General features: G+C 42.4%; 1 protein-coding gene across 1 annotated transcript in view; it reads left to right on the forward strand.

Moving 5' to 3' along the window:
* ZBBX (zinc finger B-box domain containing) overlaps window positions 1–22,703 on the forward strand; it is a 350,269-nt gene extending 327,566 nt beyond the window's left edge. The window contains exons 19-20 of the mRNA XM_077488037.1: window positions 16,603–16,705; window positions 20,393–22,703. Of these exons, the coding sequence (XP_077344163.1) occupies window positions 16,603–16,705; window positions 20,393–20,489 (200 nt within the window). The 3' untranslated portion in view covers window positions 20,490–22,703. The remainder of the gene's footprint in view (window positions 1–16,602; window positions 16,706–20,392) is intronic.
* The last annotated feature ends 3,877 nt before the right edge of the window (window positions 22,704–26,580 follow it).

A 26,580-nucleotide genomic window follows, 5' to 3' on the forward strand; every position in this document is an offset into this window, starting at 1 on the left:
TCTGGTCTTTTACTTTCTATGTCTGTAGTTTCATATCTAGTTGAAAGTTTCTTCCTATTTGTTTGGTATTACTGTTAGCCTCGCCTCGCGCCGCAGTGTGAACCGGCCCTTAAATAAAACTCAGCCACATTTGCTACAAACAGAGGGGTATGCAATAAGAACACCACCTGTCTCTAGTGTAAGCACTGAAGTCTGATACCCTCATATAAATAAACATTTGTAGATTCAGTTCAGCTGTTTCTTTAATCAAATAGTAATTAAAGAATATGTTACCCCAACATTTCATATTCCTGATACAGTATGTGTCTCTTGCACCATGTACTTATGTTAAAAAGTATTCTTTTTTTTTTTATGCGTGTGTTGCTTCCTTTATGTGAAATACCTGTCCTCCTGCTTTCCTATTTCAAACTGACCATGCCAGACATGAGAGCACATTCATCCCAGTTTGGTCAGTTTCTGGCTGTGCTGGGAGAACAGCTTGCCTGTCCTCCAATGCCAAGACATGTGCTGACATGCCTCCCTGTATAGCCATTCTCTGAGAAGAAAAGTATTTCAGTGCATTTCTGTTTTACCACCCCAATCTCTCAGAGCCTCTTAGCTAGCAGCTGAGGACAGAGATTATGTGATGTATATAGTATCTCACAAAGGTGAGTACACCCCTCACATTTTTGTAAATATTTTATTATATCTTTTCATGTGACAGCACTGAAGAAATGACACTTTGCTGCAATATAAAGTTGTGAATGTACAGCTTTATAACAATGTAAATTTGCTGTCCCCTCAAAATAACTCAACATACAGCCATTAATGTCTAAACCACTGGCAACAAAAGTGAGTACACCCCTAAGTGAAAATGTTTAAATTGGGCCCAAAGTGTCAATATTTTGAGTGGCCACCATTATTTTCCAGCACTCTTGGGCTGAGTTAACCAGAGCTTCACAGGTTGCCACTGGAGTCTTCTTCCACTCCTCCATGACGACATCACAGGGCTGGTGGATGTTAGAGACCTTGTGAACCTCCACCTTCTGTTTGAGGATGCCCCACAGATACTCAATAGGGTTTAGGTCTTTAGACTTGTTTGGCAAGTCCATTACCTTTACCCTCAGTTTCTTTAGCAAGGCAGTGGTCGTCTTGGAGGTGTGTTTGGGGTCTTTGCTGCACAAGGGGATTTAGGAGTCATTTGGATACAGAGCACTGTCACTGAGGAACTTCTGGCTGGTCACTCTGCATCGCATCTTTCAGAGTCTTGCCCATCTGACATAGGCCATAGTCTGAAGTATAAAGAACGATGGGTAAGTATCCGACTTTAGTGTCATTTTTTGCAAGAGCCTTGTAAGGACGGTGAGTGTGGCCTCTAGTATTGCCAGCAATTTACTGGCAGTTTAAGTTATTTTTATTTGTATTTCTAAACTGGGGAGTAGGGGTGTAGATTGTAACCTTGAGGGACCCTACATTGTGGCATCCTTTTGGCCACAATACATTATATATGGTATTATGTTGACTTACTATACCTGTTATTGGGTTACCCATATGATATATTGTTTCAGACATTTCCACATGGTCTCACAGGAGCTTGGCTCTCCCATATATTGTGTATGCACTATGCCTTCCACTCAGAAGGTTTTTGCATAAACCTTAAAGTGGTTGTAAACCCTCTGAGACAACTTTAGCTCTTCATAATGTAGATACCACAGGCAGCTGATCGCTGCCTGTGAAAGTGTACTCACTGCTGTAGTTTCCATGTAAGTCGTCCTGTAATCGAAAATGACGTAATGCACGATTGCATAGTAGGATGTTTCATTAACGGCACCTAAAGTGTGCCATTTCTGTATTCCCTGCATGTCGGTACATTTCTATGAATGAGCTTCCCCTCTGAACGGCTCAGAGGAGAAGTCTTGCAATGCTGCTCTGATTATCTCCTTCCTGCTATGGCACATGCGCGAGATTTCGAAAGGGAAACAGAATAAGGGCGGAAGTGACGTCCAGAACAGATTCAGCAGACAGCACAAACAATGGCGTGGACAATACCCGGAAATGAAGCGATTACAAAGAGCCTAAATTAGGTATTTACAGACCTCGTTTTTGTCCGATTTCAATCTATTATCCCTTGTAATAAGCTATTGTATGTGAAAATTGAAAAAATAAGAACAATCGACCGGGGTTTACTTCCTCTTCAAGGTATGCGGTAACATTATTGAGCTGCTATACTGAGTGACAAAATGTGACTGTAACTGATATATACCATATTTTTAGCACCATAAGACTCACCTGACCATAAGACACACCTAGAAATTAGAGGAGGAAAACAAGAGAAAAAATATTCTAAACCAAATGGTGTACTAATTTTTTTAGTAAAATATAACAGAACAATATTTCAACCATGTAAAGTGAACAGCAGTCAACAATGGCATTAAGAACCATCATCACTGTCATGAACAAATGAGTAGAGACTTTAGGGTTTGAGTACTCTTCTAGTTTTCTGGGAACCCCAAAAACTCCTCATCGCTAGTGTCAGAATTTTATGAAACTCGGTTGCTCACAATCACTGACATCACTTTCTTTGCTGTCTTCATATATGATACAATCTTCAGTTCCATCTAAGGCATTGCTAATGCCACATTTGTTGCATGACTGTACATCGATTTCCTCCTTCATTGAGCGCCATGATGATTTCACCCATTCACAAACTTGAGTGATAGTGGGCCTCTTCATTCGTCCAGTAGGTGTGTCAGATCATAATTACCAGCAGCTATCCATTTGTTCCACTCTTCTCGCATAAAGACTGTAAATAGATTGTTGATGGAAACGCTGAGAGGTTGCAACTGGCTGGTAAGACCCCCAGGAATTACAGTTAGATGAGTCTTCACTGCTTTAAAGCACTTTTTGGTAGTTTCGCTAATATGTGCTCTATACTGGTCAAGCACTAATAAGGCAGATTTTTTCAGAAGCCCTCCAGGACGTTTGGACCACACTTTTTTAACCCATACTCTCATTCCTTTTTTATCCATCCTTTCTCATGAACATGTACAACTCCTTGTGGATTCACTTGTTTCGGAAAGGTTTTCCTTTTGAAAATTAACATGGGCGGCAATTTGGTGCAGTACAGCCAGACATCACAACTGTGTAATGTGTTTTGCCATGTCCTGAGGTTTTCACGGTTAGCGTTTTGGCACCTTTGAGATCGATAGTCCTATTCGATGGCACGTCAAAGTTTAGTGGGACTTCATCCATATTCCCAATCTGGCCAATTTCAAAACCATTTTTCTTCCTAGCATCAATTAAAAATGTATGAAACGACAGACTCTTAGATTCATATTCTTTTGGCATTTTTCACGCAATTCTAGTTTTGGTGCACATAACAAGGTCACAGTACCTCATAAATCTGTAGCACCACGATGATCCAGTAAAATCCTGAATGCCTTTCTTTACAGCAAAGCATTTGGCTTCATATATTATAATTTTTGTAGAGACCGAGAAGCCATTATTCTGGTGACGTGTAATCCATTCTTTCATGTCCACGTGTAACGGGGGCCACTTTGCAGCATGCCCAGGAAAAGTGTGCCTACATTTATTTGCTTTTTGCAGCTGATCCTCCTGTTTCCTCCACTCTTATCACCTGGTCCTTGCAGTGGATGGCTGAGCTTGCACCTGGTCCCAGCAGTGGGTGGCTGGCACCTAGTCAATGCAGTGGGTGGCTGAGCTGGCACCTGGTCCCATGATTGGGTAGCTGGGCTGGCACCTGGTCCCTGCAGTGGATGGCTGAGCACCTGGTCCCTGCAGTGGATGGCTGAGCACCTGGTCCCTGCAATGGGGATGCTGAGCGCCTAGTCAGTGTTGCAGTATGCACAGTATTCAGTAATCACAGTTATTGTTGTTTTAGTTTAGTAATGTCTTTAGGCAAGGCAAGGGACTGGAAGGGACTTGGTGAGGGACCAATGCGGAAAACATTATAGTAGCAGTTGTGCAGGGACTGCTCTTCTGCTGCAAAGCATTCTGGGCTTCTACTCTGGCCGGGCACCCTTCCCTTGCTATATGATGATCTCATGTATGCTGCTGGGGCCCGGTCGGGCCCAAACATGATGGTTGCTGCCACCGTGGACAAGTCTGACCCCCTGCGAGATCCAGGAGACGGCGCCGGCTGCTTCCCTTCTGCGGTCGTTCCCCCAGCCAGGTATGTAACACGGTGACATGTGGGGGTGGCCTGGTTAGTATTTTCTCCATTAGACGCACCCACATTTACCCCCATTTTTTAAGAAGCGGGCTATGTACCATGAAGCGCAATCTGCATCAAAGCCACAGCGAGTCTCTCATCCCCCAGTGCAGTGGGGGTGGTGAGAATCAACACTAAGAAGAACATATCTTTGTGCTTTCTTTCTTTTCTGACTTGTTTGTAGTACATATGTACATTTTGTTCATGCTTGTTCAACAATTTTACTCTGTATAATAAACAATGTTGTTTTTTACCCAGTGGTACCGTTACAGTCTTCCAAGCTTAGTAGTTAGTTTTTTTTGTGCTCTACATAAAGATGGCCTAGGCTATAAGAAGATTACCAATACCCTGAAACTGAGCTGCAGCACAGTGGCCAAGACCATACAGCGGTTTAACAGGCCAGGTTCCATTTAGAACACACCTTGCCATGGTCAATCAAAGAAGTTGAGTGCACCTGCTTAGCATTATATCCAGAGGTTGACTTTGGAAGACATATGAGTGCTGCCACCATTGCTACAGAAGTTGAAGGGGTGGAGGGTCAGTCTCTCAGTGCTCAGACCATACTCCGCACACTGTATCAAATTGGTCTGCATGGCTGTCATCCCAGAAGGAAGCCTTTTCTAAAGATGATGCACAAGAAAGCCTGCAGTTTGCTGAAGACAAGCAGACAAAGGACTACTGGAACCATGTCTTGTGGTCTGACACTTATTTGATTCAGATGGTGTCAAGCGTGTGTGGCGGCAAACAGTTGAGGAGTACAAAGACAAGTGTGTCTTTCCTACAGTCAAGCATGGTGGTGGGGGTGTCATGGTCTGGGCCTGCATGAGTGCTGCCGACACTGGGGAGCAACAGTTCATTATGGGAACCATGAATGCCAACATGTATTGTGACATATTGTATTGTGACATAGTAAAGCAGAGCATGATCCCCTCCTTTCAGAGACTGGACCGAATGGCAGTATTCCAACAAAACGACCCCAAATACACCTCCAAGATGACCACTGCCTTGCTAAAGAAGCTGAGGGTGAAGGGGATGGACTGGCCCAGCATGTCTCCAGACCTAAACCCTATTGAGCATCTGTGGAAATGCGCAAGGTCTCTAATATCCACCAGCTCTGTGATGTTGTCATGGAGGAGTGGAAGAGGACTCCAGTGCCAACCTGTGAAGCTCTGGTGAACTCCATGCCCAAGAGGGTTAAGGTAGTGCTGGAAAATAATAGTGGTCACACAAAATATTGACACTTTGGGCCCACTTTGGACATTTTCACTTTGGGTATATTCACTTTTTTTGCCAGCGGTTTAGACATTAATGGCTGTGTGATGAAATTATATTGAGGGGACAGCAAATTTACAGTGTTATACAAGCTATACAAATTTAGGTTCTAGCAAGTGTCGATTCTTCAGTGTTGTCACATGAAAAGATATAATATATTTACAAAAATGTGAGGCGTGTACTCACTTTTTTGGGATCCTGTATATATACACTATATTGTCAAAAGTATTTGGATGCCTGCCTTTATAGACACATGAACTCATGAACTTTAACCACTTGACCACTGGGCACTTAACCCCCTTTCCTAACCAGACCAATTTTCAGCTTTCGGTGCTCTCACATTTTGGATGACAGTTACTCAGTTATGCAACACTGTACCTATATGAAATGTTTGTCCTTTTTTTCCACACAAATAGAGCTTTCTTTTGGTGGTATTTAATCACCGCTGGGTTTATTTTTTGCGCTATAAAAGAAAAAAGACCGAAGATTCTGTAAAAATAAAATAAATTTTTCTTGGTTTTTGTTATAAAATTTAGCAAATTTGTCATTTTTCTTTTTTGGTAAAAATAATCCAAATCGGTGTATATCATTTGGTCTTTGTGAAAGTTATAGAGTCCACAAGCTATGGTTCCAATTTCTGAAATTTGATCACTCCTGAAACACTGACAGCCTATCTCATTTCTTGAGACCCTAACAAGCCAGGAAAGTATAAATACCCCCCAAATGACCCCTTTTTGGAAAGTAGATGTTCCAAGGTATTTAGTTAGAGGCATGGCAAGTTTTTTAAAGTTGTAATTTTTCTCACAATTCTTTGCAAAATCAAGATTTTTTTGTCTTTTTTTTCCACAAAATTGTTATATTAGCAGGTTATTTCTTACACACAGCATATGCATAGCACAAATTACACCCCAAAGCATATTCTACTATTCCTCCTGAGTATGGTGATACCACATGTGTGAGACTTTTACACAGTGTGGCCACATAGAGGCCCAACATGCAGGGAGCACCATTAGGCATTTTTGGAGCATAAATTACACATATAATTTCTTGACTACTTCTTATGCCGCGTACACACGATCGGACTTACCTGGTAGACTTAGTCCTAAGGACAAACTGCCAGACTTTGAAGCGGAGGTCCGTCTGACTTTCTGAATGAGCGGACCTTCCCACACACGGAGGAAAGTCCGTTCATTTTGAACGCGGCTCCAGGTAGCCGGAACTAGCGAAGGAGGTCAATGTCGCCGTCTCCATCAGCGAGATTGACACATCGCTATCCCCTTCACCTGGTATGGACTTAAAGGGGAAACCCTACACCGAAAAAACAGTGTGGGGGTCCCTCAAGTCCATTACAGACCCTTATGCGAGCACACAGCCCGGACGGTCAGGAAAGGGGGTTGGGACGAGCGAGTGCCCCCCCTCCTGAGCCGTACCAAGCCGCGTGCCCTCAACATGGGAGGGTGCTTTGGAGAAGGTGGGACCCCAAAGCACCTTGTCCCCATGTTGATGAGGACAAGGGCCTCTTCCCGACAACCCTGGCCAGAGAGCGCTTCGAGTCAACATCTCAAGGAAGAAGAAGAGAAGGCGGCGGCGACAGAAGACCGCTAGTAAAAGAGCTTGAAGAAGAAATCAGAGGCCCAGCAAGAAGAACCGAAGAGGGGGACAAGACCCCTGAAGTCGGAAGAAGAGGCGGTGGCTGCGACAGAAGACCGGGCCACCGCTAGTAAAAGAGCTGAAAGAAGAAGGCGGAGACCCGTCAAGAAGATCCGAAGAGAGGGACAAGACCCCCGAAGAGGGGGACAAGACCCCTGAAGTCGGAAGAAGACCCCCAGACGGCGGCGACGAAGAAGAAAGCCGGGCTCCTCCGCCAGTAAAAGAGCTAGCAGAAGATAGTGGAGGAGTCCGGCGAGAAGACCCCCCAAGACGGAAGACCACCGGGGCTGTGCAATAAATAATTTTAAAAACGTGTTGTGTTTTATTTCTTTACATTTTTTTTCACCGGGTGAATGGGTAGGGGTATATGGAATACTCATTCACATAGGGTGGGGGGCCAGCATCTGGGGGCCCCCTTATTAAAGGGGACTCCCAGATTCCTATAAGCTCCCCGCCCATAGACCCCGACAACCAACGGCCAGGGTTGTCGGGAGGCCCTTGTCCTCATCAACATGGGGACAAGCTGCTTTGGGGTGGGGGGGCCCTGTGGCCCCCCTTTCCCAAAGCACCTCCCATGTTGAGGGCACACAGCCTGGTACAGCTCAGGAGGGGGGCACTCGCTCGTCCCCACCCCCTTTCCTGACCGACCGGGCTGCGTGCTCGGATATGGGTCTGTAATGGACTTTGGGGGGGACTTGGGGGGACAGTTTTTTCGGCGTAGGGCTTCCCCTTTAAGTCCATAGCAGGTGACAGAGCTAGCGAGGTGTCAATCTCGCCAATGGAGGCGGCCACATTGACCTCCTTCGCTAGTTCCGGCTACCTGGAGTCACGTTCACAATGAACGCACTTTCCTCCGTGTGTGGGCAAGTCCGATTACTTCAAAAGTCTGGCGGACTAGCGCACAGACGGCCGGATCGGCAGTCCGGCGGACAATTTTGAGTCAACTTCTAAATCCTCCAGACTTTTGGAAAGAAAACGTCCGCCGGAGCCCACACACAAGTCCACACAAGTCCACCGGATAGTCTGATCGCGTGTACGCAGCATTACACTTTTGAAGGCCTTCGAGAACCAGGACAATGGAAACGTCCAAAAAATTACCCAATTTTGAAAAGAAAACAACCCAATATATAATCTATGAGATAATGAGTCTTTTTAACATGTCATTTTTTTTCTACAAGTTTTTGGAAAATTTGTAAAGAAAATGAAAACGCGTTTTTTTGACACAGCGTTGTCCATTTACACAATGTTTCTAACACATAGCATGTACATACTAAAAATCACACCCCAAAATAGATTCTCCTACTCCTGAGTACGGTGACATCACATGTGTGAGACTTTTCCACAGTGTGGCCACATACAGAGGACCAACATGCAGGGAGCACCGTCAGGTGTCCTAGGGGCATACGTTTCAAACCTATTACACTTTTGTGAGGCACTGTAGTGGCATGGATGATAGCCAATGTGGCATGAATGGGGATGGATGAGATGGGGGTGGCTGAGCATAAATGAGTACGGCTGAGTACAGATGGGTACGGCTGAGTATGGCTGGATATAGATGGGATGGCTGGGTACTGCTGAGTATTGCTGGGTTTGGCTGGCTATGGATGGGTGTGGCTAATTATGGATGAGGGTGGATGGGATGGCTGAGCATGGATGGATGGATAAGTATTTCTGAGGATGGATGAGTATGCTCAGTATGGATGGCTGAGCATGGATGGATAAGTATGCTGAGAATGGATGGGTATGCTGAGCATGGATGGCTGAGCATGGATGGATGAGTATGCTGAGTATGGATGGCTGAGCATGGATGGATGGATGAGTATGTTGAGTATGGATGGGTGAGCATGGATGTTTGGATGAGTATGCTGAGCAAGGATGGCTGGGTATGGATAAATGAATGGCTGGATGAGGACACATATCAGCGGGGCACTACACAGCCAGCCCACAGCACTGCTGCCACCGATCTCTCTCCTCTCCCCTCGCACTGTACCAATAGGTATGGGGAGGGGAGAGAGGAACCGGACATGACGTCGGTTTGTTTACTAGTGATCGTTCCATCATTTGACAGAGTGATCACGTGGTAAACGGCCGCTGTCAGTGGCCGTTTACCGTAATCTGCCAGGTCCTCTGGACCCCGCGGTCACGGATGTTCCCAGGTGCATGCCCCAGGGGGCACACGAGAGCGGGATTCTGGTTGGACGTCAATGTACGCCCTCCCAGAGTTATCCGACCTTGCTGCAGCTGTCATTCGGCCATAGCGCAGTCGGCAAGCGGTTAATGGCATCCCAGTGTTAGTCTGTAGGGTTCAATATTGAGTTGACCCACCCTTCGCTGCTATAACAGCTTCAACTCTTCTGGGAATGCTGTTCACTAGGTTTATTAGTGTGTCTATAGGAATGTTTTACCATTCTTCCAGAAGCGCATTTGTGAGCTCAGACACTGATGTTGGACGAGAAGGCCTGGCTCGAAGTCTCCGCTCTAAATTATCCCCAAAATATCCTATAGGGTTGAAGTCAGGACTCAGGCCAGTCAAGTTCCTCCACCCCAAACTCGCTCATCCATGTTATAGACATTTTTTGTATACTGGTGTGCAGTCATGTTGGAACAGGAAAGGGCCATCCCTAAACTGTTCCCACAAAGTTGGGAGCATAAAATTGTCCAAAACGTCTTGGTGTGCTGAAGCCTCAGGTCTTTCCTTCTCTGGAACTAAGGGGCCAAGCCTAACCCCTGAAAAGTAACCCCACACCATAATCCCACCTCCACCAAATGATTTTGACCAATGCACAAAGCCAATGAGGAGTGAGAATCCTCGGAGAGCTACGACTCTTGTGCATATTGCTGGATCAAGAGGTTGCTCAGGTAAGTATTGGGGGGCTGCTGCACACAGAAGGTTTTTTTTTACCTTCATGCATAGAATGCATGAAGAAACTTTGAAGTTAAAGTGGTTGTAAAGGCAGAAGGTTTTTATCTTAATGTATTCTATGCATTAAGATAAAAAGCCTTTTGTGTGCAGCAGCCCCCCGAATACTTATCTGAGCCCCATCTGGATCCAGCGATGTTGGATGAGAGACTGGGCTGCCCAGTACACTCCTTCATTGGCTGAGACAGCAGCGAAGTGCCATTGGCTCCCACTGTTCAATCAAAGTCAGCCAATGAGGAGAGTGGGGGGTGGGTCTGGGCCACAGCTCCATGTCTGAATGGACACAGGGAGCCTCGGCTCGGGTGCCCCCATAGCAAGCTGCTGTGGGGGCACTCAACAGAAGGGAGGGGCCAGGAGCTCCAAAGAGGGACCTGAGAAGAGGAGGATCTGGGCTGCTATGTGCAAAATCAATACACAGAGCAGGTACAGTAAGTATGAAATATTTGTTATTTTTAACAAAACAATAAGACTTTAGTATAATTTTAAGGATAAAAAAGATAAAAAATACTTAGTGTTGTCAGGTAAAGAGGAGCACCCCCACCACCCCTCATTTGATGGTGCTTGATGAGTCATCACTGTCACATAGGGACAGGAAAAGAGCCCTCATCCATGTGTAAGATCTAACAAGAACATCTCAGAGCCTTTCCTTGCTCCCAGTGACAGAATAGAGACAATGTAGTGAAGAAAATGTTAGTATATTCTGCTACGTGTGGGAAAATCACAGGTTGCCTTTAAGATGTGAACTTGTTAAGTGAAACCAGGCAAAAAAAGATTTATTTGTTGGGCTGACATTTTCCCTGAGTGAAAGCTCAGTGTCCTACTGTATATTTAGTAATTGTTTCACAGCCAAATCATTGGACATTACCTACTCTTTTAGCCCACCTGCCACTAAGTAATGGAACAAATTGCTAAGAGTTAAAAAAACAAAAAAAAACAAAAAAGAACTCATGAGGATATATACCATATTTATTGGCATATAACACGCACTTTTTCCCCCTGAAAAATCCCCTGAAAATTGGGGGGAAATTGTGGGTGCGTGTTATACGCCAACAGCGTACCTCAGAGGGGAAGGAGGGTGATGAGTGCCGCCGGAAATCACTGAGCTGTCGTTTCCTCTCCACTCGCACGTCACACACACAATCCCGCCTCCGCCCCCAGCATTAAACCAGTGTTCTGTCTATCATAGGAGCTGGTCTAATGCCGATGGTGGAGGCGGGACTGTGTATGTGACTGCGAGCCGAGGAAACAGATGACCGATTCCCAGAGAATCCTCTAGTCCGTAAACGTCATTCCCATCGCAAGTGTATTCCCACCCTTCCCTGCTAGACCACACCCAAGGCCGTACCCATATCACGCCTCTCTCCACAGCCCTCTCCCAACCTCGCCCCTCCTGAATCATCTGTGGAGCCCCTTCCTGCCCCGAACACACGTTTTTTTGGACCATCCGCCTACTCTGCTGGCTCCAGTCCCGAGGCATTCTAGGATGTGTAATCTTTTAGTCATTAGTGCAAAACGCTGGTGACCGCAGCCTCTGGCATGCACGACTTTTCTTTAGTCTCCAAATGAAGAAACTTGGAAGTAGAATGAGCCTCTTGTACTGCATCCTAGTAGTTCACAGAGCAGCGAGCTGCATCCTCGAGAAATGCCAGCTGTGACCCCAGAAGTGATTTAATACACACCGCTCCCGGGGTCACTAGTCGCAAGAGGGAGTGAGGAATGATTTCATAATAGAGATGGTGAGCTGCATTGATGGGGGAGATGGACTCAGAACAGGCTGCATTGATTCTCACTGACCATTATTTTGCTTCAAAGTGGTTTATTTAAAAAAAATAAAAAATGTTTTTCCTGAAATTTCTCTCTTAAATTGGGTGTTATACACTGGTCCGTGTTATACGCCGATAAATACGGTGTGTGTGTATATATAAAATAATTTTTAAAGACTTGTTTGTAAAAGGCTCAGGACTGTCCTGCTTGTCCTTTATCAGTTATATCATGTATGTAGCTAGAGGGGCTTCCCACTTTCCAATCATGAAGCCAGTCTCTATCGCCATTAGGAATGTTTAGGTGGATGGAAGTGGTAAAGCTTTGCCCATAAAAACAGTATATTACTGTAATCCATATTTCCCCCTCAGAATAGTGACTTATGGCATTATGTATAAAACTTAACTTTAAATGACAGTACTATTTTTTAATGTATGCAAATGAGTAGTTTTCGAGAAATGAATGTGGGTGGAAGTGCAAAATATAAAAATTAGATGCAGTTTAAGCATGGCATCCTATTTCTGTTCACTGTTCAAACTATGTGTGAAAATCCAGCCCACTGATTCCAGAATTACTACAACCCATGCATTGTATCAAATCATACATTTTACACATTAAAGACTGCTGATGAGCTCCTACTTGAAATGAGTTAATGCCCATATTGTATGCTGCCATTTGACACTTTTACAAGAACACTGTCTGTACTTAATGAAGCATTAATATATATGAAAGAGTGTGTGTCAGTTTACTGAAAATTACAACAGATATGTTTATCCAGTGGTGCATGCTGTTAAAATAGGATCTGGCAGGGTTTTGTAGAATTATATTTTAGCTTGTTTTCTGTGCATTTAAAACACTGCCATGCTCCTTCAGTTCTGGACACGTGTTTAATTTATCAGTACAGGTTAATATATACATGTTGAATATTGTAGTTTTGTTTCTAAAGATGTTTAATTAAAGTGAAGCTGTCATCACAACAGATATAACAATGTCCAGGATGGGTTGAGAAGGAAAGGGTTGAGTTTTTCTTTTTTTACTATGAAGTGGTGGGGGATAATTGAATATTTCAAATAAATGCAGGTGTGTGTACAGCCAAAATGTTTTTTTTTTTTTTATTTTTTTTTTATTTCTGATAGAGTAGGGAAAGGTTAAACCCCCTATCAGGATTTGTTTTGCTGTCTGTGTCCTAGTTGGGAGATTTCTCTTCACATCTTGTCTGGAAAACACAACAGGAAAAGAAAGGAAATTTCCAGAACATGTGTCCCTATTAGAAGATTTCCCCTCACTCCTTGCTGTTATAACTCTCTCAAAGGTAGGATTTCGGTATCAGCTTACCAGACTTCGAAGTTTACCATGCTGCGGCCACGTTCTCTAGATTTCTGGAATGGTTCCCTGTCCGTTAACTAAATCCGTCATGATGGTGGAACAGGATATGGCGCCAGTTGACCTTTGTTCTCTGTTGTGGGGGTACAGCTCTAAATTTTTTCAACTTCACAACATTTTCCCCTTTAACTTTAGTAATGTTGTTTCTTTGGTATCATTGTCGGGAGCAATATGCTCTGTCCACGGACCCTAGACCATTAGCTTTCTTTCTTGATAATCCAGCACTCCCTGACCACATTGGAATCACGGCGTACAGTACTTATGATAGGGATTCATAGCCCACAGCTTGAACATTTGTGCATTCTCCATCAGGCTCTTTTAGACCTCATATGGGGGGAGGGGGGTCCCTCCCATCCTACTGCCTGTCTGACAAGCCTAGGCTCTGCAAAGTATTGTAAATCCCTATATCTGTCTAGACAAATTCATAGATCTCTTACAGCTTTTGAGGGATTGTGTAGTCTCTCTCAGATTCCTGGTCAACCTTATCTTTGATTGATAGAGAGATCCTTTCCCATACCCATAGTGAATTGTTCACCTATAGAAGGCTATGGTCCAGAGATCAGGGGACAGAGGTTCCATTAGGTGACTCGCACACCTCTTTTACCTTTACACACAAATCTTCAATCTCCGGCTACGCGCAGGAGAAAAATTATAAATGACTCTCTCTGTGGTATAAGGACCCATTCGTGATCAACAGAATGTTTCAGAGCACCCCTGATACGGAGCAGGCACTGTCATAGAACAAGAGGAACGTATTTGCATGGATGGTGGGAATGTGACCATATCCACCCCTCCTGGAAATGAATATTTCAGATTTAAAATGAGATCTATGAGGAAACTCTTCCTCCCCTAAAATTGCCCTTCTATCTATCCTCCGGGGCTCCGTCAAATCCCAAAAATGTAATCTCCTAAGATTCTTCCTTTCAGCTGCATGTCAGCTTATTGCTAAATTTTGGAAGACGAATGTTACTACCCTTCTTCAAATGTGGGTTGATATACTTAATGACACCATGCAAAGGAGATGCAGGCTAGAGAAAAGGATATGTGGGAATAGCATACCAAGTTATGGTATGTGTAGCTGCATTATTCTACCTCCAATAAACTCTGGAAGAGACTTCTTACATGACCTGGATATGCCCCACTATGATATTCTACAGGATTTTTCAACGCCATTGCGATTTAGCACCCACTGGAGGTACCTCAGTTTGGATTATCATCATGGAGACAATATGACCTATATACAGTGCCTTGCGAAAGTATTCGGCCCCCTTGAACTTTTCAACCTTTTGCCACATTTCAGGCTTCAAACATAAAGATATAAAATTTTAATTTTTTGTGAAGAATCACCAACAAGTGGGACACAATTGTGAAGTGAAATGAAATCTATTGGATTTTTGAAACTTTTTTAACTAATAAAAAAATGAAAAGTGGGGCGTGCAAAATTATTCGGCCCCCTTGCGTTAATACTTTTTAGAGCCACCTTTTGCTGCGATTACAGCTGCAAGTCGCTTGGGGTATGTCTCTATCAGTTTTGCACATCGAGAGACTGAAATTCTTGCCCATTCTTCCTTGCAAAACAGCTCGAGCTCAGTGAGGTTGGATGGAGAGCGTTTGTGAACAGCAGTTTTCAGCTCTTTCCACAGATTCTCGATTGGATTCAGGTCTGGACTTTGACTTGGCCATTCTAACACCTGGATACGTTTATTTGTGAACCATTCCTTTGTAGATTTTGCTGTATGTTTGGGATCATTGTCTTGTTGGAAGATAAATCTCCGTCCCAGTTTCAGGTCTTTTGCAGGCTCCAACAGGTTTTCATCCAGAATGGTCCTATATTTGGCTGCATCCATCTTCCCCTCAATTTTAACCATCTTCCCTGTCCCTGCTGAAGAAAAGCATGCCCAAACCATGATGCTGCCACCACCATGTTTGACAGTGGGGATGGTGTGTTGAGGGTGATGAGCTGTGTTGCATTTACGCCAAACATATCGTTTTGCATTGTGGGCAAAAAGTTTGATTTTGGTTTCATCTGACCAGAGCACCTTCTTCCACATGTTTGGTGTGTCTCCCAGGTGGCTTGTGGCAAACTTTAGATGAGACTTTTTATGGATATCTTTGAGAAATGGCTTTCTTCTTGCCACTCTTCCATAAAGGCCAGATTTGTGCAGTGTACAACTGATTGTTGTCCTATGGACAGACTCTCCCACCTCAGCTGTAGTTCTCTGCAGTTCATCCAGAGTGATCATGGGCCTCTTGGCTGCATCTCTGATCAGTCTTCTCCTTGTCTGAGCTGAAAGTTTAGAGGGACAGCCAGGTCTTGGTAGATTTGCAGTGGTCTGATACTCCTTCCATTTCAAAATGATCGCTTGCACAGTGCTCCTTGGGATGTTTAAAGCTTGGGAAATCTTTTTGTATCCAAATCCGGCTTTAAACTTCTCCACAACAGTATTACGGACCTGCCTGGTGTGTTCCTTGGTCTTCATGATGCTCTCTGCGCTTTCAACAGAACCCTGAGACTATCACAGAGCAGGTGCATTTATACAGAGACTTGATTACACACAGATGGATTCTATTTATCACCATCAGTCATTTAGGACAACATTGGATCATTCAGAGATCCTCGCTGAACTTCTGGAGTGAGTTTGCTGCACTGAAAGTAAAGGGGCCGAATAATTTTGCACGCACCACTTTTCAGTTTTTTATTTGCTAAAAAAGTTTAAATTATCCAATAGATTTCGTTCCACTTCACAATTGTGTCCCACTTGTTGGTGATTCTTATCAAAAAAATTTAATTTTATATCTTTATATTTGAAGCCTGAAATGTGGCAAAAGGTTGAAAAGTTCAAGGGGGCCGAATACTTTCGCAAGGCACTGTATAATGTATAGAATTGTAATTAGGAATGCTGTATTTTCTATCCCTCTTCTTTTTTCCCTTCTACTTTTTCTCTCCCCTCTATACTCTGTCATTTTTTCTCCACCTGATCTATTCCTCCAGTCATCATATTGAATTGTTTTATCATCAATTATGGCACTTGAGTTGTCATTTTATGTAACTTTGATATGTGTTCAACATTTATTCCCCTTCCCCTTTTTTATTTCATGTACCCCTTATTGCCTTGTTTTTTCTTTTTCTCTTTGTGAAAAATTAGTGACTAAAAATATATTCAACCTAAAAGGTAGGATTTCCTATGATTTCTGCCTTGCTGACAGGCAGAAACTCTTCAGTAGGGACACAGACAGCAGTTAAGATTTGGTAACAGACTTCCAGCAGAGATGGAGATTTAATCAATAGTACGTGAATTTAAACAGGCTTGGAATACAGTATGTAAAAAAAAAAATGTTTTTTTAAAAGGCAGATTCAAAGGACTACTTATTTCTCTTCTGTAAGTCTTCTGTGTTTCTGTTTTAGATGACATGAAGGTTCTCCTGCTGGGGTCTAGTGATGAACAATTTCAGCTTTCTAGACACAGAAGAAGATTTAAAACTTCAGAAGATGACACTCCTATGAAGAGGTTAGTATATAGGATAAGTATCATTAAATTTATTTCCATCTATAGCTATTATTCCTACATTTAAGAAAGCAAATTACATTCTGTTTATGTAATCCCTTCGCTAGAAGGAAAGCATTAGGAACATTTAAAGGTTTGCATTTTCCAGTTTTCTGGCAAACCTAAAACAAAACGTTGTAAATGGTTAATTCATACTGTCTCCTCTAATCAGTTTTTTCTTTGAAATGCCCAATGGCTTGGCTGTTGTATGGATACATTTAAACTTTGTTTTTTTTAAATTCAGCCAAAGCAATGAATCAAAGGCAATGCTGTTGCTTATAGCATTCAGCTCAGAAGGGAACTGGTAATTTGATGTGGAGAAGGATGCAGAGGACGCATGTTTGTTGGGCCTTCTTTTTTATGCTGGAGGAGTTGGATATGCATTGTAATTATCTCCTAAAGTGACCCCTTAAATTTTTTCCACTTTAATAGAAAATTTAAAGTATAAAGAATATAACAAATCCTTTGATACATTCACAATTAGATGCAAGGAGAGAAGCACAAAAGAACAGAATAAACAGACGTTAAGAATAACAATCATATCAGTAAGTGAGTATGTTATTAACATAAGTTGTCAAGACAGGAAAAATAGAATCCTATTGACCCTAATGGGACCATACTGTCAAAAGGAATTGTTCCTTATCCTATATCCTATAAGGGGGGATAGGAACCAGAAGATAGCATTATGGAAGCTACTTTTAAATTTTAACATTCATGAAGAGTATTTTCAATGCTTGATAAAATCCTTCAGAATTTTTGAGGCTCTCGGATGTATCAACCAGCCAGGTCTTTTTACATTTTTTGGTGGTGAAGTTTTTGTGAGCTAGTATCAGTTCATAATGAGCTTGAGTATTGTTTTTTCCACTTTAAATTTCTTATTAAAGTGTGAATAATATAACACATGTTTTAATACGTTAACACTTAGATGCAAGGGCAGAAACACAAAAGAACAGAATAATCAAACTTTAAGAATAACAATCACATAACCCCTTAACTTTTAACCTTCTTTTCAACACTTATCCTAACTCTTACTATTGAAACCTGACCCTAACATTTAATTCACACTTACACTTAATAATACCGAAGGTACGCCCTTAAAGTGATAATTAACCCCTTTGTTTTTTAAGCAGTTTTGCAGCTGATCCAATCAATTTCTGAGTGTGGAGCTTCCTTATCTTTTTATCCTTGCCTATAGTCCTGTTTTAGCTGGTACCATAGTCACTGCCCCAAGTATTCTGTTTCAGGATTGGTCCTTTCTATTAATCCATCTATCCATTGACAAATCTATCCTATAAAGTCACTCTTGAATGCAGGGACTAGAGCTGTGTCTTCCTACACTGTGTGCATCAACATAAACACAAATCCCTATAGCCTAGAAAGGCAAGGAACTCCCCTGCTCCTCAATTCTCTCCTCCCCTACCCTCCAGCCAAGAAAACATAGTGACTCAAGACTTCACTGTCTGCTGTTAAATCTTTCCTGTGAAGACCGGTAGTTCAGGGAAGCAGCAGTGAGAGAGCATGAGCCAGCAGAGTGGAAATTTGTAAACTGCATGTGCTGTAGTAGGAATTTTAACAAACCATTAACTGGGGAATGTTTTTTGTATCATGCTTAAATTGTTAAGATAAAATGCTAAGGGCTTAAAGTATAACTAAAGACAACACTTTTTTTTTTAGTTTTGGATAGAGGGGATGGGCCAGCTACACAGAATCCCATATATAGACATTATTCCACTCTTCCAGGTAGGGGGCATGCATGCTCCCCCCAGCCCACCTGTGATCCATCACAACACATGGCAATCACCAGGTGCCAACCAATGATTGACCCCCAGAATGCAGTGATCGGCTCCAATCGTCCCTGAACACAGCTCTGTGAGTGTAAACACAGAGCTGTGTTCAATGACAGGGGATCTTGTTGCTTTTTCCCTTCTATTAGCTGTTAGTTCCCCCAGCATCAGTTAGTGTCAGATTGGCTGCCACACTTTTGCAGTCACGTTATAAGTAGCTGATCACCACACTTACTATAAAATAAATAAATAGAAATTCCAGTATATATCGCATAGTTTGTAGACACTTATAACTTTCATACAAACCAATTAATATACACTTATTGGGATTTTTTTTTACCAAAAACATGTAGCAGAATAAATTTTGGCCAAAATGTATTAAGAGATTAGATTTTTTTTTATAATTGTCTTTTTTAGTTTATATCACCCAGAGGTAATCAAATACCATCAAAAGAAAGCTCTGTTTGTGTGAAACAAATATAAATTGGGTGCAGCCTTTTATGACTGTGCAATTGTCAGTAAAAGTAGTGCAGTGCTGAATAAAACCTTCTGGAGCTTAAGTGGTTAACCCACTCTATTTGCACTGCTTACCATTATCATTCAAGGTGAAAGTAAAAGAAAATCCCAGGTCTTGGGTTGTTCCCAGAAAAGTAATAGGTGGGAAATGTTTAAATGGGGACACTAGATCTGGTGACCTGGGGGTCCCCAAGAGATTCCCTTAATTTGCAAGGATTTCCTCTCACTTTCTGTTTGGCTATGGGACAGGAAGTGAAGGTTAATCGCCCCAATGGGACAAAGATGGCAAAAATGAACCTTACAGGGGTTATAATCCTCCCTTATTCTATCCAAAATGGAAAAATAAAGTTTTGTCTGTAGTTCTACTTATATACTACTTTAACTATTGCTCTCAACCCAACAGACCTAACCATACTGGTTAAATTAAATCCATTAATCTTTTATCTTAATACTAACCTAAATGTATCCCTAAACCAACTCCTAACACTGATCTAACCCCTTTCTGTAGCATATTTTGCCTATCGTGTGCTGGAAACAGTGGTACCAGAACATCACAGCGCCTATGCTGAAAAGTAGCAGCACCAAGATGCTGATACTTAACTGGATGAAGATGGCTTTAGGTGCCTTAAGGAGTATAACTTCAATATTGTGGCCCTTGTATTATTTGCTGTGCACTTTATTCATGTCTGGGCCATTTTTAGTTTGTTTCTGTATCCTACACCTACAATTCTTGCTCTGTAATAACCATGGCCAAAACAACTGTGTATACACCAGTTCTGAGGCTACTTCCTGTAGTCTGTGAGGCTATCTTTTGAAAATATGATCAAAAACCCAGAAAAATAAATAAGTTAGTATCTTTCATTGTCCAAGAAAATGAAAAAAATCTGATTGTTTGCTATGGGCAAGAGTTCCAATTTTGCTTTCGTTTTCACAACTCAATCCTTGTGTTTGTGGTTTATGAAAAGAGCTTGGTTATACTGACAGCAAGAAGTATGCTGATAACATGACTAGTGCTTGAGGGCTTGGAAATGGATTACCTAATTACCGTCTGCATGCTTACAATAGAGAAAAATCTGAAACTAACTAAAATGACTAACTTAACAAAATAACAGCGTTTTTTTATGTAATGGAAGGTCAAGTCAGTTTTTGACATTGGCACATGGAAGATCAAATCCCCAGTGAACATATCCACAGATGTAAGGCTACAATTTTATGTACAGCTTTATGTATAGCCATCAAAAGGTTTGATAGGTTGGCCACTTTTTAGCCACAGTCACATTTAAGAGAACGGCATGGCTTCTATTATTTGAGATGGTGCTTTATTTGATCTATTTTGACTGCTTCTTGTCAGATCACCAGTGCATACCCTGGAAAGATGTGCAGGAGAAAGTGAATCAGATGATGAAGAGACCCTGCAGGACAAGCTTAATGTACTGTCACTTCAATAGACCTCCAGACAACAATAAAAGAAAAAAATGACATATGCTGTCCATTTTAGATACTACATAATGGTGTATGACCACTGCAGAACATGCTGCTTTTTTCGAACAAAGCTTTTTTTTTTCTTCTTAAGTGTCAGTTTGTTGTTTTAGGCATGGTATGTATGAATTGTAGACACTAAACATTTTTTTTTTTGGCAGAATATGTGTTCTGTAACTGTACGTGTTTATTTTCCAAGATTTTTTCTGGATTATCAACCATAACAACAAAACATATATATATATATATATATATATATATATATAAAGAAGTATAGACCAATAACTGTCCTGGTTCAATTCCTTTTATTTTGTAGAAAATAAAATTGCCCAACTGCCATGAACTGTCAAAAGTTGACAGAATTAGCAGTAGTCAGGAGAATGGCAAGGAGGAATCGCTCCTTTTCCTGACTACCACAGCTTCTGTCAAACTTTGGCAGTTGATGCTAAATGGTTTACATCATTTTTAGATTGTAGTACAATTTGTCAGGCTTGCCCATGTCAGGCTCGCTCGTTCTGCTTTGGAGTTCTTCCATCCTTTCCTGCACTTTCCTGCTCTTTTCCACAGTCAAAGAAAGTTTGTGTCATCAGAAACCCCATTCATTTAAAGGATTTGAAGAACATGATCACTAGTTTATGGTGCATATATTGCTGAACACAATGCAGTGCTGCTTACAGCCTTCACTACTACTCACATTGTCTTGAATGTTTACTGTGTGTATTTTGGTTTTCAGAGACACTACAGTATATTTTGTGGCAATTTATACTCGTATAAAAACAAGCTTTAGACCAGGGGTGCGCAACCTTTTGAAGAGCAAGGGCCATTTAAGTGTTTTGGTAACCGGTCATGGATCAGAATTAACTATGGCGTTTTACTGCCCCCCCCAAACAACAAATGTAAATGAGCCCTTACTGTCCTGAGCCCCCTATAAGACTGCTTTCACACAGATCCGCTGTGGTTTATCCATGCCTTGCTTCTATGCCTTGCAGATGTGGTGCACCAAAACCACAAGATATAATAGAAGTCTATGGCTCAGTGCAGCTAACCCTCAACTATTAGGCAGACTGTGCTGCCTAATAGTTTAATTATTATTATTAGGTTCTAATTTGCCCATTGCAAAAGCACAATGTATGTGATGTTTAATACACCGATCTTTTCCTTTTCCAGTTTCTGCTGGCATTGTGCAAAGTGCACATGGTCTCAAGTTCCTTTTTTTTTGTATGTTCTTTTCCATTCACCCTTCCCCTCACTTCATACCCCCCCCCCCCCCCCCACACACACACACACACACACACATTTCCCCTACCTTCTCACAAACTAAAAATTTGCCATATCTACAGTCACGTTTCCTGAAAAGAGTTGTTGATGCCCAATCTTCTATGGTTTTGTTTGTGACTGCAGGAACATAATCCCTTTATCTACACCGAAACTGCATTAGGCTGGTGCACTCTGAGTATAAGGCCGGCCAAAGACATTTCAAATCTCAGCCAGTTCAGTAGGAACCGGCTGAGATTCGAACCATGTGTGGCCAAGCTGAATGTACCAATTTAATTGATTGATCAACAGCCTACCAGATTCACTTGCGATTATCGCTAGTGGCTGCTATAGCCGCTAGCAATAATCACTTTTCTCCTGGGTCCGTTGAAATATCCGTCGGACCAAATTTTACAACTTGCCGGAAATATTTTCCGACAAAATGCTCCGATCGGACATACTCCGATCATGTGTAGAGAATTCCGATCGGACAAAGTGCCACGCATGCTCAGATCAAATTCCTACATCAAAGCTATTGGCTACTAGCCTGAGCGTAGTCCCATCGTAACGAAATTACGTCATCACGTTCTGAAAGATCGGATTTTCCAACAACTTTGTCCGACCGTGTGTATGTAACAGTTTCGGACAAAATCCGACAGATTTGGTTGTCGGAATCTCTGACCGTGTGTACAAGGGCTAAATGTAAGCACCATCCTTGTCTGTTTTTCATATGGTTATGTTTCACCTGCTTTTTGTTTCTAGTTTTGTTTTCTTCTGTAAGGAATGTGCATTTATTGTTTCAATTTGTTTTCTCTTTTCAGAGTTTTCTTTACATGATTTAGTGTACTGTGTTGTGCAAGTCTGCACTTTTGTTAAAATACCATTAAATAAAGAATTTATTAAAAAATAAATAAATAAAAAAATTGGGTTTTTACTGCTACCTTTAAAGTAAAGATAGTTTTCCTGGGCATTCAGTGAGGAAAACAGGGACATAAAAAGCTCCTGTAGGAGTTCTTATTTTCTCCTATTCTACTGGGAGAAAACAATTTTCCTGTATGTGTCTCTGTTGGACATTTACCTATACTTTGTCTGGTGGATGCTTTAACTCTCCAGTGTCTACCAAAAATGAAAATATTGAAATATAGAATGACCCTTTATTGCTGCAAATGTTCTCTTATTCCTTATCTTTCTGCAAATACCTTGTTGCCTGGCTGTCATGCCAACTTCAGTGTTATAAGTCACTAGCCCAGAAAAAAACAAAACATTCAGATAAGAACTAAATTCTGTCTTTCCTATTCAACATGCTTGTTCTGGGTCAGAGAATGAGAAAGTCTTGAAGCTACTGGGATATCATACCTGCCAAGCATATAGAAATATTAGAAAGAGGTCAGCAATGGCAGCTGATATATTTCTCTTAAAGTAGACATGTGCAGGACAAAAAATGCTTTGTTTCATTTTGATTACTTATTTAAACAAATTTGTTTAGTTAAATTTGTTTCCTTCGTTTTCAGAATTCTTTTCATTAGTTTCGTATTTGAATTTAAATTAGAAAAATTCAACCAAATTTAAAAAAAACCTGACTGCATTAGAAAAAAGTTATCGAATTGGTATTCGAATTTGAAAAAGCATTCAAATTCAATTTTTTTTTCCATTAAAATGCAGCTGTTCTGTTAGGCTATTGATACTGTCTAGAAAAGAGTGTATGGTGCAGCGCAATTGGCAACAAATGAACAAATACTAAAGTGAATGTGTATAAATATACAACAATGTATCATTAAATCCTCAGGAGCAAAAAATAGCTACACACTGAATGAATTAAAAATGAATTTAAGTCTAAACAAAACAAACAAGTAATATCTCAGCAATTCATGTGCTAAAATCAGATAACACAAGAAACAAAAATAACAAGGAAAATAAAAATTTAGTATTTGTTTTTTTTTTTTCCAGTTGTGCTGCAGTATACATGCATTTCTATTTTAATAAAGTGAGTGAGAACATTTTTTAGTGTTAAGCAGCATGATATATTTCCATTTCACTTTGTGACTTTCTTATATTTATTACTTGTGGGTTTTGTTTTTTTTGTGCTGATTAAGGTTGAGTTATTGATACTGATTTGTGCCCATTCCTCCTCGCAAAACTGCTCCAGCTCCTGTTGGATGGTTTGCACTTGTGAACAGCAATCTTTAAGTTTGATCACATATTTTTTATTGGAGTGGTCTGTGCTTTGACTAGGCCAGTCCAACATATTTACATGTTTCCCCTTAAACCACTCAAGTGTTGCTTTAGCAGTGTGTTTGGGGACATTGTCCTGATGGAAGGTGAACCTCTGTCCTAGCCTCGAATCACACACACAGTGGTACAGGTTTTGCTCAAGAATATCCCTGTATTTAGCACCATCCATCTTTCCCTCAATTCTGACCAGTTTCCCAGTCCCGACTGCTGAAAAACATCCCCACAGCATGATGTTACCACCACTTTACCACTTTCACTGTAAGGATGGCGTTCTTTGGGTGATGTGATGTGTTGGGTTTGTGCCAGACATAGCGTTTTCTTTGGCCAAAAAGTAAAATTTTAGTCTCATCAGACCAGAACACCTTCCTCCATACATTTTGGGAGTCTCCCACATGCCTTTTCGAAAACTCAAAACGTGCCATTTTTTTTTTTTTTTGCTTTAAGTAATGGCTTTCTTCTGGCCACTCTGCCATAAAGCCCAACTGTCATGGTTATGCAGTGATCTTCCTGTGTTTGCTTACCTCCCCTCATGTGTTCAGACTAAGAGGCCAGCCACTTCCACCTGGTGGTTTTTATAACCTCTCCTCTAAGCATGGCTCCACCCCAGGCCCTATCAGGGAGCCCTATATTAACCTGTGCACTGCAGGCCATCGGTGCTGATCAGCCATTGTGTATTCCTTTGTGTTAGCTTCCTGTTACCTGCCGGGTGCTCTTCTACTGTTTTCCGTTACCGACTTTGGCGTGTCTTTGACTATTCCTGTTTGCCTGTGATCCTGACCTTTTGGCGTGTCCCCGACTATTCTTGTCTACTTGTGGCCCCGACCTTGGCTTTGTCCCTCACCCTCCCTATCCTCCTGTTGCCTACTGTGGGTGTGAGCTGGGGGACCCTGGGGGTCACGACCTAGAGCCAGTTGCAGCCAAGTCCATTCTCACCACTCGAGGCTCTGGTGAACACCTGCTGGCTCTTAGACTCCGCGCCCCAGGGAATATTACGCTCTAACCCCGGTGGGATCCATCTTGGTGTTCTGGCGGCCCTGCCTTCCTATCACCTTGACCCCTGTCCGCAGCAGTCAGCCGTAGGGTTCACAACCTTGCGGTGCACTCTTAAGCCCTACGGTGTGCATCTGTCACCTGGGCTCTATGTGACCTGACAGTTTGATCAGCCATGGACCCGGCTGACGTGCCGCTTTCTGCAGATGATCCATTGCATAGCTTAGTTTGGCGACTTGAGACCCAAGAATCGCATCAGACCCAGGTGATGCGATTCCTTCAGGATTTGGCATCCCGTGTTGAACAGGTTCAGGCCTCATTAGGACCCCCGGTTCAACAAACTCAACCGCTATCTGCCGCTGCGCCTATCGCATCAGTCGCAGCCACACATTCATTACAACTACCAGCTCCGGTCCGTTTCTCTGGGGACTCCAAGGCTTGCAGGGGGCTCCTTAGCCAGTGCACAATTCATTTTGAACTTCAGCCCCAAAACTTCCTGTCCGATTGGGCAAAAGTCGCATATATCATATCCCTCCTGTCCGGCGAGGCGTTAGCTTGGGCCGCTCCTCTGTGGGAAATGAATGATCCAGTGGTTTCTAGCCTGTCTGATTTCTTGAAACTTTTTCGAAATATCTTCGAGTAACCGGGCCGTGTCTCCTCAGCGGCTAGCGCTCTTTTACGTCTCCGTCAAGAGTCTGCGTCTGTGGGACAGTATGCTCTTCAGTTCCATATCCTCACAGCTGAATTGAGCTGGAATAATGAGGCCCTAGTTGCAACCTTTTTACATGGCCTCTCTGATAGAGTGAAGGATGAATTAGCAGGAAGATTTAACCAGATCGATATTCGCTTTCAGGAGAGGGCCCTGGAAAAAAGACGCCAGCACTCCCCGTTCTTTAGGCAGTCTGAGCCCCCAGTCCCTTCTCTTCGATCCGAGGAACACCCCCTGCCTACTGAGGAACCTATGCAGTTGGGCTGGACTAAAGTATCTCCCGAAGAACGTGCTAGGTGCAGAACTCTGGGCCTATGCCTCTATTGTGGGGCCAAAGGTCATTTCCTTGACACTTGTTCTCTTCGTCCGGAAAAACGCTCAAGGCTAATACATCTGGAAGGTGGAGTATTAGACCCTGAAATATCACCTTCACCTTCTCGTCTTCTCCTTTCTGTGTTGCTTCATGTCGGTGCTTCCTCTCGTTCAATCTCAGCACATTTGGATTCCGGAGCCGCTGCCAATTTCATGGATTGGGAAACTGCATCCTCCATGAGACTTACCCTTTTGCCCCTTACAACGCCATTGGTGGTCTTGGCGATTGATGGCACGGTTCTCCCAGGGGGCCCTATCCGCTTTTAGACTCTTCCTGTTAAGATGTCAGTAGGGAAACTCCACCAGGAGTGGATATCCTTCCTTGTCTTACCTAAGGCTTCATCTCCTATCATATTAGGTCTTCCTTGGTTACGGCTCCATTCTCCACACATTGACTGGTCTGCTGGACAGATCCTGGCTTGGGGTTCCTCCTGTTCTTCTTCCTGCCTACTCAAGGGTACCCCAAAGGAGAAACTTCCTGTTACCACCATCCCAGTATCTTC

The sequence above is a fragment of the Lithobates pipiens genome, unplaced genomic scaffold (assembly GCF_037356315.1).
Source record: "Lithobates pipiens isolate NorthernLeopardFrog02 unplaced genomic scaffold, aLitPip1_a1.2 Scaffold_18, whole genome shotgun sequence".
NCBI classification, from domain to species: Eukaryota; Metazoa; Chordata; class Amphibia; order Anura; family Ranidae; genus Lithobates; species Lithobates pipiens.